The 18,119-nt window shown below is 34.4% G+C and overlaps 2 protein-coding genes across 2 annotated transcripts; one reads left to right on the top strand and one right to left on the bottom strand.

The window, feature by feature from the left end:
- The first annotated feature begins 71 nt into the window (after positions 1-71).
- LOC114129017 (adhesion G protein-coupled receptor A3) lies at positions 72-6,676 on the top strand. Its single transcript, XM_027993633.2, has 16 exons — positions 72-942; positions 1,023-1,091; positions 1,150-1,221; positions 1,294-1,365; positions 1,483-1,554; positions 1,627-1,843; positions 1,942-2,099; positions 2,250-2,386; positions 2,472-2,683; positions 2,765-2,917; positions 2,984-3,136; positions 3,213-3,362; positions 3,468-3,931; positions 4,004-4,195; positions 4,275-4,379; positions 4,589-6,676. The coding sequence occupies exons 1-16, from the start codon at positions 692-694 to the stop codon at positions 6,021-6,023; spliced, it is 3,912 nt and encodes a 1,303-aa protein (XP_027849434.2). The 5' UTR covers positions 72-691; the 3' UTR covers positions 6,024-6,676.
- A 167-nt stretch (positions 6,677-6,843) lies between these two features.
- Positions 6,844-12,205, bottom strand: LOC126549292 (ankyrin-1-like). The gene is made up of 4 exons (XM_050198028.1): positions 12,153-12,205; positions 11,977-12,063; positions 9,275-9,442; positions 6,844-8,106 (listed from the first exon to the last, which is right to left on the bottom strand). The coding sequence occupies exons 3-4, from the start codon at positions 9,429-9,431 to the stop codon at positions 7,385-7,387; spliced, it is 879 nt and encodes a 292-aa protein (XP_050053985.1). The 5' UTR covers positions 9,432-9,442; positions 11,977-12,063; positions 12,153-12,205; the 3' UTR covers positions 6,844-7,384.
- Between the last annotated feature and the right edge of the window lie 5,914 nt (positions 12,206-18,119).

Below are 18,119 nucleotides of genomic sequence, written 5' to 3' on the forward strand. Positions count from 1 at the left end.
GCGAACAGTAATTACGAATGACAGTCAGTGTCCAGTGATGGTCATCACAGGACTACAGTCTACAGACTGTCTAGACGTCTGGTTGACAACGACACTTGACAGTCGAGTAGTCGACTGAGTGACGGTCCGGACAGTGGCTGCCCGCCGGTCGGTCTATAGAAATATTTAAAGATAATAAAGGTCGGTCCACGACTATAAAGAACAGGTTACACATCGGAAGCACGATTTAAGATATCTTAAATCGTGGTCGGAAGGAATATTTTCTTTATAATCGTGGGTCGGTCGGATGCATAGATAATAAAGATCTTTATTATCTATGGTCGGATAGCACATTTTGAGGTTATGTGTTCGTTTGTTTGGAAAGGGAAGAAAATAAATATATAAATAATAACAATATTACTTAACAGTTAACATCTTAAACGAAGAACGAAAACAAAAAAATTGTAAACAAACCGAAAATGCGTGAAGTTGTTCGTATTTTGCCGTAACAAATACGAAGACAAAGAGTGTTTAGTGAACCTTTGCGATCTATTCTGAGCTAGTTTATTAGTTGATGATTTTGTACTGATATAATTTTAACGCGATGAAGGCGTCCGATGAAGACGAAGAGGAGGTGTTTTTGCGAACCGTTTTTTGTGTAGACGGTGGACCGAGGTTGTATTAGGAGGATTTTTGATCGCCAATTGTCGTAATGTATGCTAGTTCATGGTTGTGGGCACTGTGGTTGCTGTTGGTCGGTGTGGTTGCAGCTCAAAAGTCTGCTGATGCGGTGACGGCGACGTCTGTGGATGTTGCAGCATGTCCGGAACGGTGCGTCTGTCCGAAAAGACGTGTTGGCGACAAGTTCAGCAAAGTTAAATGTGGCGGGCTTGACAAGCCTGTCATGTATCTCAGTGAGATACCACTGGTTCAGCTGTCTAACTTTACTGGAGTCACATTCTTGTAAGTCAAGTGAACTAATGTGTAGACTAGATCAATATCCTCTAACTTAAACATATAATATTGTTTTTGTTTACTTTTAGGGATCTGTCCAGTAATGTGATTGCTGCTCTGCCCACAAACGCCATACCTATTCAAACTTTACAAAAGCTGTAAGATTACTTTTGAATATAATTGTATACTGTATAATATAATCTATGTGTGTTACAGAGATCTGACTAAAAATCTAATTTCAATTATTCAAGATGGAGCATTTCGCGGAACGCCAAATCTTAAAATATTGTAAGTTGTTAACTTGATTCTGTTCATGAGTTATTATGTTACTAATGATATATTAAACATATTAAATCATAGGACATTGACTGACAACAAACTCAGAAATATATCTCAAGGCATGTTTGAAGGGCTCTTCTCATTGGAACAATTGTAAGAAATTATGATTAATTTACCTACAATATTTAACATTTTTTCCACTTGTTTCGTTGCTGTCTAATAGCTCGAAAATATGTAATTACCTAATTAATTAGTACATTTATTTTACAGAAAAATAAACAAAAATATGATTGCTCAAATACCAGGAAATACATTCACATTTTTGGTTCATCTCATTAGATTGTAAGTATTAATTATTTATTACTTATATTTAATATTATTTAACATTGTTACATATACTTTGTTTACTTGTAGAGATATCTCAGATAACCCATTAGTTTGCGATTGTGAAATTTCTGGTTTTCTTGAGTGGGTCAAAAAAAAAGTAAAATTAGGACCAAAATCTGAATGCCATGAACCAACTTCCTTGAAAGACACATCTATTAAAAATCTACGTCTTGATATGTTGAACTGTGTGCGCCCAAAATCAAATACACCACCAGCAATTGAAATTATACCTAACTCAAATCTTGTAATTCCACATTTATTTACCATTTACTAGTGTTTTCAAACATTGCTTATATAATTTCATGTACTTATTTACTATTTCAATTTACCCTTTTTATAAAGATTCTTTTCGAAGGAGATTCAATAGAGCTATTATGTCGTGCTATTGGTACAGATGCTCTAGAAGGTATTATTTTGGCTTGGAACACAAATTCACTTAATACTAATGCATCAATAATTGTTACTGATGGAAATTTTGAAAACACTGGTTTGATACAAAGGTTAGTGTTTAGTACTAATATTTACTACTTTTTATAAATTATAATGAATTTTATTATTTGATTTTTACTAGTCAAATTATATAAGCTCATTATAATGATAAATATTTATAAACTGTATATTGTAAAATTTTATTTAAAATTCTTTCACAGTAATTTGTCAATAGCTAAGCTTAATACAAATCATACTGGAAAATATGAGTGTAAATTGAACTCATCCAGTGGAACTCGAATTCAATCAATTTCATTGACTATTATTTCAAATAAAACTAAATTCTGTGGAGTTGAAGGTGATTTACCAACTATCAATTTTTAATTATCTACATTTAATTATAAAAGTATGATTTAATAGAAAAATTGTTTTAATTATTTTAGAGAGTAAAGACAATAAAGGAACATATTATTGGACTCGTACTGTCTCGGATGTAATAACTGTTAAACAATGTCAAGCAAATGAAGAAGTTGAACCTTTGGCTAGAGGCACAGTCAGTAGACATTGTAATTTAAACGGTATATGGGAAGTACCTGATACTCTAGATTGTCCTTATACAAGTCCAACCACTCGTATTTTTTACACACAATCAAAGGTATGATAATCATTCAATATCAATAATATTAAAAATTATTTATTTTATTAATCTTTTTATTTATTTTTTTTTTTTTTTTAGACAAATGTTACTCATAAAGATAGCTCAGAAACAGCTAGGCAATTATTTAATTACACAAGAGATCATTTTAATGAAATTAAAGATAATCTTGATATTAGTTTTATTGCAGATATTGTAGATGACTATTTGGATGTAATACGCAATGAAAAATCGGTATTTAAATTTTATATATATTTCAAATGTATTTCATTAAATCTAACATGAATTTATATTTATCAGTTAGCCCCAATTGTAGTAGATTTAATAAGTTTGATGGCTGAGCTACCCAGAGAATTATTATTAGCTGCTCAAAAAAATGATAAATCCACCTCCAGACTTGTGAATGCTTTAGAAACTTCTTTAGAATTTGCTTCACCATTAAATTCTCGATGGGTAAAATTGAAAAAGATTTTTAAATGTTGTATCAATTGTAAATTTCAATTAAAATATATATTTATATTGATTTTAGACATCAGCTATAGCAATGGAACAATTTATTATTTCAAAGGAAAATTTCAATGGTCTAATATGTATTTGGGGTCGAGATCAAGATTCTCCTACTACAATGAATTCATTGATGTGCCATGTTTATAACAATGATAGTCTTTTTCAAAATAAAGTAAATTTATACTACACATTTTTTAAATAAATTAGTTTTGTATATTCTATTTAATGCAAGTATTGATCATAGAAACTAATTGTTGTTGTATTTAAATTTGCTTAGATTATTGAGGCGTCAATTAAAGTACCACATTCATTGTTTATGAGTGACTCAAAAAAGGATTTGCTTAGTAATGAAATAAAATTAGTATTCATAGTGTATGAAGATGGGAAAATGTTTCCTGAGCCAATGATAACAGCTGAAGACAATGTTACTTTACTGCCTACAGAAATTAAATCCTGCATATTAGTAACAAAACTAGTTGGTGTTGAAATGGATGTTGTACCAGAACCACTAATCTTAACATTACGTCAACCTGAAAATTATGATCATTATTTAACTATGAGACCTAGCCCATCGTGGTGGAATCCTTTATCGGGTTTGTGGGATATAAATCCAAACACCAGTTGTCAGCTGTCACGCATTACTGGTGGCATGTTGGAGTACACATGTAATAGATTTGGTTATTTTGCATTGACCATGAGTCCAACATTGGTACATAATATTCTTCCTCCTCCAAAAAATATGTATGATAATATTATTCATTATTTTAAATTTTAAAGATATAATATGTTAATTTACCTAATGTATTGTTTCAGTACTGCTAAAAAAAAAACTAAATTATTTGCACATACATCAATTTATATCGGCACTTTTGCGGGAAGTACATTTCTTTTATTTTCAGTCACTCTCTACATAGTACTCAATAGCAACATACAAATGGCTAAAAAATTGAAACACTCTCTTCCCAATACTTGGTTTGCAATGGCTATGTTTTATTTAATCTATTGGTTAGTAAAAGTAAAACATTAATAAAAAGTAAATGTTTGAAATGCCTTTAATATATATATTTTATTTTAATGAAATTAGTAATGGTATTCATCGCATTGAAAATCCTAGAACTTGCCAAATAATAGGATTGCTGATTCAATTTTTCAGTTTAGCTCCATTGTTTTGGATGACAGTGACTATTAAGTGAGTTTTTAATTTATTATATTATTTAGTAAATGATGTTATTAATAATTCAATTAAAAAAAAAATAAAACCTCCAGTCTATTTTCAATTTTACAAAAACTCGTCTAACAATATGCATTAATATTAAATGTTGTCTACGATTTACAACACCTCATGAAAAGTAGTCATATGCTTTAAATAATTATCCTTCTACTATTTTTTGCTTTTAGAGTTTTGTGTAAACGTGTACATAAGCCATTCCTTCCAGCTGGCACACCATCTGACGATGGTGGTGGTATGAATATTCCACATGAAGATGTTATGGTTAAAAAGCCATTACTGGGTATCTACATGGTTGGCTGGGGCATACCAATGTTATTGTGTGGAATGTCAAGTGCTGTCAATTTGCCTGGTTATGGAGGTCACGAAGGAGATTATTGTTTCTTAAAACCGGGTCCTGCTTTTGGTTTTATTCTTAGTGTAGCTTTAGTGGTTATTATCGGTATCTTCTTTCTCAGTTTAATTATTTCCTGTGTTGCCAACGATCTCGACTCCAACGTACAACTTTCAGAAGGTACACAAGCCACTGACTTGGAACTATTAGATCAGACAAATAGCATGGTAGAACACAACAGTTGTCGCAGTCTCACAACTCCATCAAGCAAAGTAGAAGATCCTGAACAGTCTCCGGTTGTCCAACTGCGATTTTTTAATGGAACTCTATTAGGATATTTGTTGACAGTTGCAATGACTTATTTTAATGTAGCAGTCATGCACAGTCCAACAATACAACTATGGTTGGGTGTATGGTTTGCTTGTTTCAATATATTTCAAAACTTTTTGATAATGTGGTTTTACATATTTGTACGAAATGATGTCCAGAACGCATTTATAGAACTCAAAGAACATCGATGGGGAAGAAAAAAAGTTGTAGATTCAGTCCGTGCTCCATCTATTAGAACTGATAGTTTTCAATCGGTGAGACCAAAGTCTAATAGTGAAGTGGTATCTCTACAATCCTTTAGATCACCTCAGTTACAACTTGTAATGATGAGACATCAATTAAATGCTGAACGTCAAATTGATTATTATAATCCACATCAAATAACTGTAGCAAAACGATTTTTCAAAAAGCAGCGGAGAAAACAAAATAATTTACCTCGACGCCCGCCACTGACTTCGCCAGAACTAACAGACAATGGTGCTTACTATTGTCAAAATGGTAAAACCAATAATCTACGGTTAGAATTAAAACAAAATGGTGTGTTCTCAGACAGTGCCATTACTGATCATGAGTATGTTGAAGTAGATGGCCGTACACAATATCAACATAAATATATACAACCAAGAGATTACTCTACTGAAGAATTTGTAACCAGCCAAATGAGTGGTGCTAGTTGTGAAGGTATATCAGACAGTGTCACCGATTGTGGACGGAACATAAGCGAAAAAGAAACTTGCAGCAGTCCACATGTGATAGTGTCTGACTGTTCTAGTGCGAATCCATTGAATCACACATATGAAACAATTACTCCAAAAAAAGAGAGATGGACAGATGCTAACAAAAGAAAAAAGGACTTAAGAAAATCTCATAAGGCATCTGGCTATACACTTGCCAGAACTAATAAATCGGATAGCGACGAAAATGATGAGACTTGTGTTTAGAAATAAAATTCTGTGACTAAGTTAATGAAACTGATAGTTTAATGTATATACATCATGTTTTAATAATTAGACTGGTATTTTTTTAGAATTGAAGTATTACAATGTTTAGTATTATTATTATTATTATAAGCAAGATTAGTTATAAATAGTAATGATTTATATGAGTATTTATAATCAACAATTCTGTTTTCTCCCTATTACTTCCTATGTAGAGTTATATAACTAATTAAGGTAAGTTTATATTCTCGTATTTAATTAAAAATTAATCTCAGTTGAATTAAGAGTGATTTGTACAGCAATTTAGTAATAAAATAATCCCATTAACAAATCCCCTCAAACTAATTTAACTATATAATTAATGATTTTGTATCTTATTTATTTATACATTTTAGTGAAAACTTGAATTATATACTGACATATTTTATTTCATACTTAAGTATTTTTAGTTAATATAATTATAAAATATTTAATAAGTCTTATGTTTATTTAAGTTGTAATTAATTTTAATTTTGTACCTAGTATTTACAGGTAATCCAGCTGTACTACTGCCATTTTTTATTTGTTTGTTTTTTCTTAAGTTTATATAATGAATAACATTAATTATTTGTATATTTCTACAGTATTAAATTAATGATACATCATAACTATTATTTTATTGCATTTATTTTTGAACTGTAACTATAATGTACACATTATTAATAAGCTATAGTTTGTTTAAGTGATAATATCATTCTGTAGTTTTATTTTAATGAATTTCACTAAGAAATAGCACGCACTAAATTTTTGATATAGGTATTACAATAAAAAGCTTTTTGAGAAGTGTAATGTATACGATATATAATCTTAGTTATTTATTAACAATTATTATAAAAGAAATTGAGTTGGTCGAGTTTAAAAATTATAATAATATTATTACAGGCGTTGCATTATACATTAACAGGTGGTATAGATGCACACGTATCGTATAATATGAGAGGTACGTTTAGAAAAAAAATACAATACATCATCATAAAGTCGTCTCGGTTTGATTTTTTTTGAGGGTACCTAGTGGGTGGGTAAAATAATTATAACAAATACAAAAAAAAAAACCGGTCGAAAAAACCGGAAAAACATTGGTTTATCTTATGGATATTAAGATAGTGAAAAACATATAAAAACAATGAATATAAAGCGAGCAGGTAGGCGAGAAAAACGAGTACAAAAAATAAAAACAATAAACAGAACGTCAACGTGTCGTCGATATCGTCGACGTCAATATAATAATAATAGTACTAATAACGACAACACAAACGCGGTGCTGCAGGTCTCGTATTATGTCTCGTGGTCGTTTGGCGCGCGACGACGGGTCTCGTTAATAATTATCAGACGGACGTCCGTCTGCGCCGCGACGCGTTTTTCTGTTGCGACTTGCGTTTCGCCGGAACGGCCGTCAGCGACGCGTGTCTGGACTTCCGGCGTCGCTGGTCCTCGCACCACGTGATCATCTTGACGGCGCGCGCGTCGCCCGCGGCCACGGCGTAATCGAGCGGCGTGGCGCCGTGGTGCCGGACGGTGGTGCGACACCGGTCCGACGACAGTATGGTGGCCATCATGCGGTACCGGCGGTGCCGGACGGCCACGTGAAGCGGCGACCCGTACGCCTCGGTGGTCATGTTCGGCGACACGCCGCACGCCAACAGGAACGCGACGGTGTCCACGTCGTGCCGCACCACCGCCTTGGCCAACCGGTCGGCGTGCACCAGATGAGCGGTGACCGACACGTCCCGGCCCCACGTGTGCACGGCCACGTCCAGCGGACGGCGGCCGGTCACCGCGTCCCGGGCGTCCATGCACGCGCCCGCGTCCAACAGCCGGTCCACCAGCGCCGGCCAGTTGCCCCGGGCGGCCGCGTGCAGAGCCGTCTCGCCGTCGTCGCGGCGCGTGTTCACGTCCACGCCGCGCGCCAGCAGCGCGTCCACCACCGGCAGGCGGCCCAACGAGGCGGCCACCACGAGCGGCGGTCTCGGCCGGCCGCCGGCGTGCAACGCGTCCAGCACGCCGGGCTCGGCGTACGCCAGCAGGCGCTCCAACATGTAAACGTTCCCTGCGAAAATCGTTGACGTAATATTATTATAATTTATAATGTATTATTTTTTTTATAATTATTAGAGCAAGGACTTGCGTGCATTTAAAAATATGCACTTATGCGTCAAAAATGAAAAAATTGAAAATAATATGCCCTCAAAAAAATTTATACACTAACATTTATAGATCTGAAAATTATATTTTTTCTTTAAATATTTAATTTTAATAATTGTATATTAGGTATATCTGTATACGTTTTTTACTAAATTTGATATCACTTTATTGTAATGTGATCTACAGATTCGCAATTAAGATAAAACGAGTCTCTATCGTCTTTATGAGAAATTATATAGAAACAGTTTAATATAATAATTTGTGTCCTTGATCGTGAAAAATATTCATTGAAGTACATAGTGCGTATTATGAAGATTTTTTAAAAACTATCTATTATTTATTTGATACGGGTTTTTTTTCAGTGTAGATACTAACTAAAAATATGCTCTCTTACAATCAAACAATATGTCCTTTAAACCCAAAAATATCAAAATATGCACTAAAAACTTCGAGCTTTAGGTCTGAAACATTGTGAAATGTACTGTGTACTTATTCTACATACGAAAAAGCTAACCAGAAAAAATATGCGAATGCACGAAAGTCCTTGCTCTAATTATTATATGTATGTGCGCCTACAATTATAGATGCGTACCAAATAATAACGAACACTGTTAATATATATATTAAGCTACAGCAGGTATAATTAATTTTTGTGCAACACAATAACTTTTTTGTTGGTTAAGATATTAATACATAGATACTGTATAATACTATGGGTGAATAACTAATAAGGTATAATGAAAGTATTATTAATTAAGCGCCAACAAGGTTAGGTTAATTAACAAATATTTTTATGATCAAACGTGTTCAGTTTTCTCAAATATAAAAATGTAAAAATACGCGATCGTGTGGCGTACGGGTTGAATGTGGGTATAATATACGACTGAATGCAGCTATATAATATAGATAAATTACCACCAACTCGATTGTTAAGAACCATCTAGGTACTAAATTTAAAAAAAAAATTTTACAGTACTTTCTCCTCCCAATGCAAATCCCCCCCGGCGACTGTCTTTCCTTAAGAAATACAAAGCCCAAGATGGGGTAGCATAAAATACCGACAAACCACTTACCAGATTCACAGGCCGAATGGATTACCGTCCAATTCAAATCCATCATCGGCCGGTGGCCTAACGAGGCGGCCACCGCGAGTGGCGATCTCGGCCAGCCATCGGCGTGCAGATCGTCCGGCACGCCGGATTCGGCGTACGCCAGCAGGCACTCCAACATGTAAACGTCCCCTGCGAAATACACGAAAATCACTGTCGTAATATTATTATATACGAGCGCGAACGCCTACTTATGGCATTCGACCAATAAGTGGTTATTTTCCCTAACATCCTATTCTATTTGATATTTGATTTTTAAATTTGTGGAAATAGTGATAACTGAAATTATTATTTTGGAAGTTATACCAAAACAACTATAAAACATTAACTTTTTCAAAAATACGTGATATCTACGATAAAAACATCAAAAAACTACTTTTTTATTTATTTTTTTTAATTGTATATTTTTAAGATGGATGCATGCATGCGCGTAAATGCGTAAAATCGTAACCTTTAGTAAGATATATAACTTCCAAAATAATGATTTGCGAGAATTTTGGAAGACTATTGTGTTCAGTGCTTTTAAACACACATTTTGAGGAAAAAAAATCGCGTGGGAACTAAACTGCATTTATACCTAAAAATGTATCATCAAACTTAACAATACCAATAAGGAAAATAAAATTAAAAAAAAAACAATTATGTCACATTTGCAGTCTAAGAGAAAATGACTTAGAGTAGGTACCTAATTAAACATTTTGCTTTATTCTAATTTAAGTTATCATACATTACAATGAACTTATGTCTGATAGAAGAAAACAGATCATATCCTATAACAGTTTTAATTTAAATATAATATGAAGTAGGTACCTTTTGAATGTAATTAGATAAGTGTATACCTACCAAATTATCGAAATACATCATTTGATGACAGTTTAAAACATTTTCAGGCGATAACAAGCAGTTGATGAAAATTTAAACGCACTAACTATACGACGACTTAAAAATATCAACTTAATTTTAATAACTAGATATGTAATTTAATTTAACTTTTAAGTTTCAATTGTCATATAAAAATTATGAAGAAGTGTTATTACTTATTAAAACAGACAACCACATGGACGTGATACCTCTTTATCATTTATCACTATTATTATGGTACCTAGTGATAATAATATAGTTTGATGCGGTATAAATCGGTAGGTATAGAACGTTGTAATCGCAGAAAAATATAATGAAGTCAGGCAATGCTGTCTCAGGACAGGTGCCGGATATTCCGTGAGATTATCAAGACGTTATAATCAATCCTGGAAAATTGATTAATCAAAGCGCATGCGTGGAGACTTGATTTTTTATTCAATATTAATATGCAACAAGTATTTTTCAATATCAGCCAATGAGCCAAAACTATAACGAATTTCTGTCAATATAAAAGATATTTTAATGAAATGGACGTTTGAAATTCAGTAGCCAAAATTTTAAAAGCCCGCGAAAGCAGTTGACGATTAATATTTATTATTTTTAAATGTGCATTACCGTCTATTTACCAATATTATTCAATATTGCCGGTCGAAATAAAATAAATACATGAAAACAAAAGTTTTAAAATGAATCGTATAAGTATGGTTTAAGTATGTTATGGTGAAGAATTACGATCTTGTCGTAAACTTAACGGTCGTTTTAATTATCAATTCGACCCAGAGCCCAACTTAGGAATTTTGGGGCCCGGGTCAAATTTTCTAATGGGGCCCCAAAATTAATTATTATCTAAATTCTAAATTATCAACTTAAATTATAATAATATCGGGGCCCGGTGCTGCAGCCCTCCCCTCCCCTAAGTTGGGCTCTGAATTTCGACCTACGTCCGGTCTTGTTTAAAATTAAATTCAATAATAGAAACGCGCGTTTGTGCGGACGGGAAAAAATAATAAAAATCTGTCTAATTGAAACGTATAGAATTACTTAAAAAGAGTGTGACAAATTCGGACACTGTCGACGTTTGGCATTTCAAAACGTTTTTATCAGAGGGGTCATTTAATTGTTCCAAAAACCCCAGTTCATTGGTTAGGTTAGAATTCATTATGACAGGGATTATCAACCTCGGAAAAGAATTTTAATTTGAACATTTAAACATCTGGCAGTCGGTCGGGACCGATCGCATCGGCGATAATTACCGTCGAAATATTATTATCTATTAACATCGGCCGTTTTCGTTGAATTGCATTAAAAACGTTATTTTAATACACATAATATCCCCACCTATCTGTTTTAAACTATAACTTTTCGACGAGCGATTCTAAAACGATGTTTTTGACAAAATTATTGAGACAACAAGTAACGAATCACTGAACTGTATTTGCGGTCTGAACACCGAATTTATTCGTACCTACTACTGTTTTTACAGCAATTGTATTGGGTTTTAATTATAATTTTTAAATATTATTATTTAATATTTAAATTGCCATCGCCGACGATCGGAATTTTATTATCATCGTTCAGTGCGTGACGCGCCGCGGTGTATTACACGTGTGTCGCATTTAATGAATTACCGAGTAAAACACCGATTTCGTGTTAACGAAGAAGTGAAATGACATAAAGGACTGCCTTTGGTAATAAGTAATAACTAATGCGTAATAATGACTAACTATAATATTATTGACGCAGACGACATAAAAATAGCGTATTAAACAATATTTATTTACAATAATAATAATAATAAGACTTACTGCAATAATTTTTGTCTAAACCGCGGCCTTGTCCCGCCAACGGAGTTTGATTTGACAACTGTTGAACAGTTGAGTGAACACTGAAAGCTTATTAAAAAGCAATACTGTAAAACCCAATTTCAAGGTAACGTATTATAGATAAGAGAAGTTTCTGTAATAATAATGACAGTAATTACCTGTTGCGTATACGACGATTTTGTTTTCACCCGCGATCAGTGCAAATAATAATAATATAAGTTATTCAGGCATTATCGAAGCGTTTCATGACGATATTACAATATTATATTATGATAGGTATGATAAACAATTATTTCAGAGACCGTTGTAATATGGTTAAATTTGTTCATACTCAAAATAAGTTTCACGCAAAAAAGGTGAAAATATGTTTTATTTTAACACATCGGGACAGTTCACAATATCTGTTGTGTGATCCGACCACCAAACCGGTATTTCGTATCGAACGATATTAATGTTTTATTATTACCTATCGTACCTTATCGGTCCGAACGTGATACCTATTTCGTTACGTCTTATTACGATATCTTATTTTACCAAGGCAAGACACCCCCTCGGTGCCTCCCCACCCACCACTGTACAGCCGTTCGTGGTATTAAACACCGCCCGTTTAATCTTTAATGGTATATTCAATATTGGTATAATAATATAAAATATTAGTATACCTACAACGGAAGTTTCATAGGTTTATGTAAGTTTTATTTATAATTTTACACACTATAAATATTAAATTATGCGATTCGTTCGCGCGCGTCCGCGGTTTAAAAACGTTGCGATTTTTAATTGTTCGCATGTATACCTATTGGAAAACCGGAAATGTATTGGAATTACATTAAAAAAATATTGTTTAATTATAGCTAAAAATCGCAACTGAACGTGCGTCTCATTCATATGTGTGAGTAGTGAGTACAACTGATATAGAACTACACGTTCCACCAGCCATTTGTGACGAATGTCACACCAATCTTATTCAGTCCAACACATTATCATTGATTGCATCAAGTATAGGGACATAAGGAACAACTTAACAATACCGCCTAATATGGATGAAGCACTCAACGAAAACAACATCTCCAAAATTAATCTTATAAGCAAATTTTAATAACGTACAAATCTTTTTCCATAGTTTTCAAATTCAAATACTTATTGTATGTTTACCTTTGTTTTCCTATACTATATTTTCTAATATTGTTATAATGTATACTAGGCTAATGACCTGTGATTTTGAAGACTTCCTTCTAATAAAAAAAAAAACTACACCGTTTAATTTTGAGCGATTAATCGCGACGTTTTAAAAACGCAGACGTACTCGTTCGAATCGCCTATAGTGCAAGGTTGGCAAATCCATGGCACGCGAAAAGTTTAAATATTTTTATTATATTATGTATAATATTCAGTAGCGTATTTTCAACATTTTTCTTGTTCTTCAAATGTTCTTGTGTAAGTGCGTACTTGTGTGTATAGTTGTGTGTGTGTGCATGTGCCGTGTGTTGCTTCGAATGCCCACAATAATCAATATACACATGCGCACAAGACGTCGACGAGAGCAGCGTTCGCTGGGAAAAGATTCAACAGGATCACTCTGTCAAACACACTTGGCACGACCGCACGTGATTAATTGCACTGTGCAGCCACGTCCCCGAAAATTTCTGTTCGACGTTGTTTTCTTCTTGCAGTCATTATTCTCTTACAACTTTTAGGATCCATCGGTGACCTATTTATCCTTACCGTAAGGTTGTAAACTTTTCGAACTTTAGTTGATAGATTCTCCGTTGGCGAACATTAACCCAAACGCCAATAAACTCGATGATGACAACTAGCTATTCTATTTATTCTGAATAGTACGGGGGGGCAGGTTAGGTAGTTGTCATCATCGAGTTTATTGGCGTTCGGATTTTAGTACGGGTTACCGTTCGCCAACGGAGGATCTATCAACAAAAGAAAAGTCGACAACGAAACGGTAGGGGATAAGTAGAGCGCCTGTGGATCCTAAAGGCTGAAAGAGAATAATGACTGCACGAAGAAAATAACGTAAACAGAATCTTTCAGCGAAAAGGCGGTCCGGTGCAATTAATCGCTCGCGGTCGATCCATTTGCGTTGGCAGAGTGATATTCTTTGAATCATTTCCAAGTGGTTGCTAGGGACGCTGCTCTTGACGACGTCTTGTGCGCATGCGCACAACGCACAACGATTATTGATTATTTTTTTCAAATTTGGAAATATCCGACGGTGAACGGTGTTGGAAACGTACACGGTTGTAGACATAGATAATATATTATCTGTGGTTATTGGTTGTAAATAATATTTGTTCCTGACTCAGTCGACCGTTAACAGTACACGGCCGACGGGGATCGCTGGCGCCGGTCGGTTGGGAGGCTAACCAAGTCAGTAACAATTAACAAAACACGGGACCAGCGCGTCACTCCTAACCTGCTACACGAAGCAGTGGCGACGAATGCCGCGGGGCGCGGGTAACCAACGCGTTATTGCCGCCGTGCGACCACGTGCAATATCTAATCATAGCGCCGCAGCGTGCGAAACCAAGCTATAGAGTATAGTCGTATAGATACGAGTGCGGTGCACAAAATCTTTCAGTTTTTTTTTAATATTATTTGAATTGTTTAATTGTAGAATCATAGCGCAGTACAATAGTGGGTAGAATAGATACTACTATTTTAAGATACAAGTAAAAAAAAATAAATAAATAAATAACAGAAAATTATTTTAAATCCTCGTATTTATTTTGGCGTTTGAAAACTTTGTATTATTTTTATTTTCAAATATTTAACCTCTGCAATGAATCACGCAATTAGTATTGCAATCAAAATACTTTAAAATTGTATACAAAGTTCCTCATATGTTATTGTTATAGTGATTAAAAAATTATAAGAATACATAAGCACAATTTTTTTTTTATTAGCATTTGAAGTTCAAATTATGACAAAAATTCGTCAAAATCATGAATATTTGCAAATTATTTTGTAATTCATAAAATTGTTTGTATTTATATCTAACGTTAAATATTCTAGACTGACAAATCATCTCCGTTTAGAATCATTTTTCGTATACAATACCTATCATTGCATTCAAATTTAACCTACCCTAGTCCGAGGTCCACCCCACTCCCTAATGTACAGCAGAGCGGTACCCACTTGCCGAATTTTTTTTTTTTAAATATCATTTAATTTATTACCATGCGCAACACATTAGCAGTTATAACGTTGGTCTTCAGTAAATCACAGTGGCGGCTTGTGTGCTTTGAAAGTGGGAGGACGATATAAAATTGTTTATTTATGAAAAGTATCGAACACAAATAATATTAATAATAGTTAATTAATTAAATCTATTTACATATAAATTATTATATATATTATTTAGCTATTACGTTACAACCGCTCAAAGTAAATAATAAACACACGCAAGTTCGGAATCCGTGCACATATCGGGCGATTAAAATCATCGCCCCGGCGGCAGTACTATTATTGTATTCCCCTTCTTAAATATTGTATTCCGATCATAGTTATGACAAGCGACTTTCAACATCGCCCAAGCATCACATTCGTTGCCCGCGAGTCCCGGAAAATTGTTTTTGGTAATCGATTCTTAGAAGCTACAGACGCTACAATGTTGAATGATTTATTTTATTTTCTGATAATGTTTTCATAATATTTATTAATGTAAATAATATAGGAAACACAACTTTTATTTTTAAGTTTTTGACAATATTATGCTACAATATAAATTTTAAATTTGATATTAAACTTATAAATAAGTAATAAATGATAATTTTAGAAGGGGGGCGATCACTCAATCGCCCCTATTTACGAGCCGCCACTGGTAAATCATATGACAATGACATATACCAAATTATTTTTTCGGTGACAGTATCTTACAATTGACAGGAAAACGTAATGATAGGTATAGAATATATATTAATGGGGTATGACATTATTATTGTGCATACTTGTGTGTGTATGATTGCGTGCGTGTGCGTGTGTTGACGCACAAACATCCTTACAACTAACATCCTGTACATTGTGTATTTCCTCTGAAAGTAGTAGATAATAATTTAAAAAAAAAAAAAAAATCAATAACACAATCGTGATTGAAGACCATTCCTGTAGAACGTTAGGCGCAAACCCACCTATCACCGGGTTGCTGTTGTGGGGGGTATGCGCATTGCGCATGTTGATGTGTGTGCTCGTGTGTAAGTGCGTACTTGTGTGAATGGTTGCGTACGTGTGCGTGTATTGCTTCGAATGCGTACAAAAATCAATAAACGCATGCGTACAAGACGACGTCGACGAGAGCAGCGTTCGCAGCGTCCACTGGGAAAAGTTTGAAAAGGATCACTCTGTCAAACGCAATTGGCTCGACCGGGTGTGGCGCGTGACTTATAGCACTGCAGCAGCCTCTCCGTCGCCAGCTTCTGTTTGACGTTGTTTTTCTTGTGCAGTCATTATTCTCTTTCAACCGTTAGAACCCATCAGCGTCCTATTTATCTTCTACCGTTTCGTTGTCGAATTTTCGGACAATAGTTGATGATTTCTCCGTTGGCGAACGATAACTTGAATGGTATCTCGTACGCTAGCCCGAATACTAATCCTAATACCGCTAATAAACTCTATGACGCAAACCAGGTTATCAATGTGTTATGGATAGTTGTTTTGATGTCATCATCGAGTTATTTAGCGATATTTGGATTAGCGTTCGGGTCAGCATAGGTACTTAAAGTTTGTTTATATACATGATTATGACCTCAGCGAGGATAACTTATCTGCCCGTACCTACGACCAACCTTTAAGAGTACAAGTTTTAAAATCATGACCAAAACTATCCAAAACACATTAATAACCTGATTTTCGTGGTCGAGTTTATTGGTGATATTCAGATGAGCGTTCTGGTTAGTGTACGAGGAGTTACCGTTCTAGTTACCGTTCGCCAACGGAGAATCCATCAACTATAGCCGATAAGTCGACAACGAAATAATAGAGGATAATTAATAGGTCGCCGGTGAATCCTAAAGTCTAAAAGAGAATAATGACTGAACGAATAATGAACGTTGAACATAAAATGGCGGCGGCGAGGGGGCGAGGTGCTAAAAATTACGCGCAGTCGAGCCATTTTCGTTGGCAGAGTGATATTGATTTGAATAATTTCCTAGTGGTTCTAGGGACGCTGTCTTGACGACGTCTCGTGCGCATGCGCACAACGCACAACGATTATTGATTATTTTTTTCAAATTTGGAAATGTCCGACAGTGGTGTTGGAGAGTTGGTAATAATAACAAAGGTTGGTATCAATTTTCGATTATCATATCTCGATTCCTTATCATTTTTCGGACAAGTGCTTATCACTCGGTGTTAGATACGAACACGGTCGTTGTTATAGATAATATATTATCTATGGTTATTGCAAGCTGGTTAATACAATTATTATAGGGTAGTGCCACTACCATGTATTATAACTACCTTGCAACTTGCAACACACTCGACGCAGCCACTGACACGCAGCAGCGGCGACGAAATAATGCCTCGGGCAACCAACGTTATTGCTGCCGTGCGATCACGCGCAATATCTAATCATAGCGCCGCAGCGTGCGAAACCAAGCTATAGATACGAATGCGGTGCACAAAATCTTTCAGTTTTTTTTTAAATATTATTTAAATTGTTTAATTGTAGAATCGTTGCGCAGTATAATATTGGGAAGAATATATACTACTATTTTAAGATACAAGTAAAAAAAAAATAAATAAATAACAGAAAATTATTTTAAATCCTCGTATTTATTTTGGCGATTGAAAACTTTGTATTATTTTTATTTTCTAATACTTAACCTCTGCAATAAATCACGCAATTAGTATTGCAATCAAAATACTTTAAAATTGTATACAAAGTTCCTCATATGTTATTGTTATAGTGATTAAAAAATTATAAGAATACATAAGCACAATTTTTTTTTATTAGCATTTGAAGTTCAAATTTTGACAAAAATTCGTCAAAATCATGAATATTTGCAAATTATTTTGTAGTTCAAAATTCATAAAATTGTTTGTATTTATATTTAACGTTAAATATTCTAGACTGACAAATCATCTCCGTTCAGAATCGTTTTTCGTATACAATA

Source organism: Aphis gossypii, chromosome 1 (assembly GCF_020184175.1).
Source record: "Aphis gossypii isolate Hap1 chromosome 1, ASM2018417v2, whole genome shotgun sequence".
Taxonomy (NCBI): domain Eukaryota; kingdom Metazoa; phylum Arthropoda; class Insecta; order Hemiptera; family Aphididae; genus Aphis; species Aphis gossypii.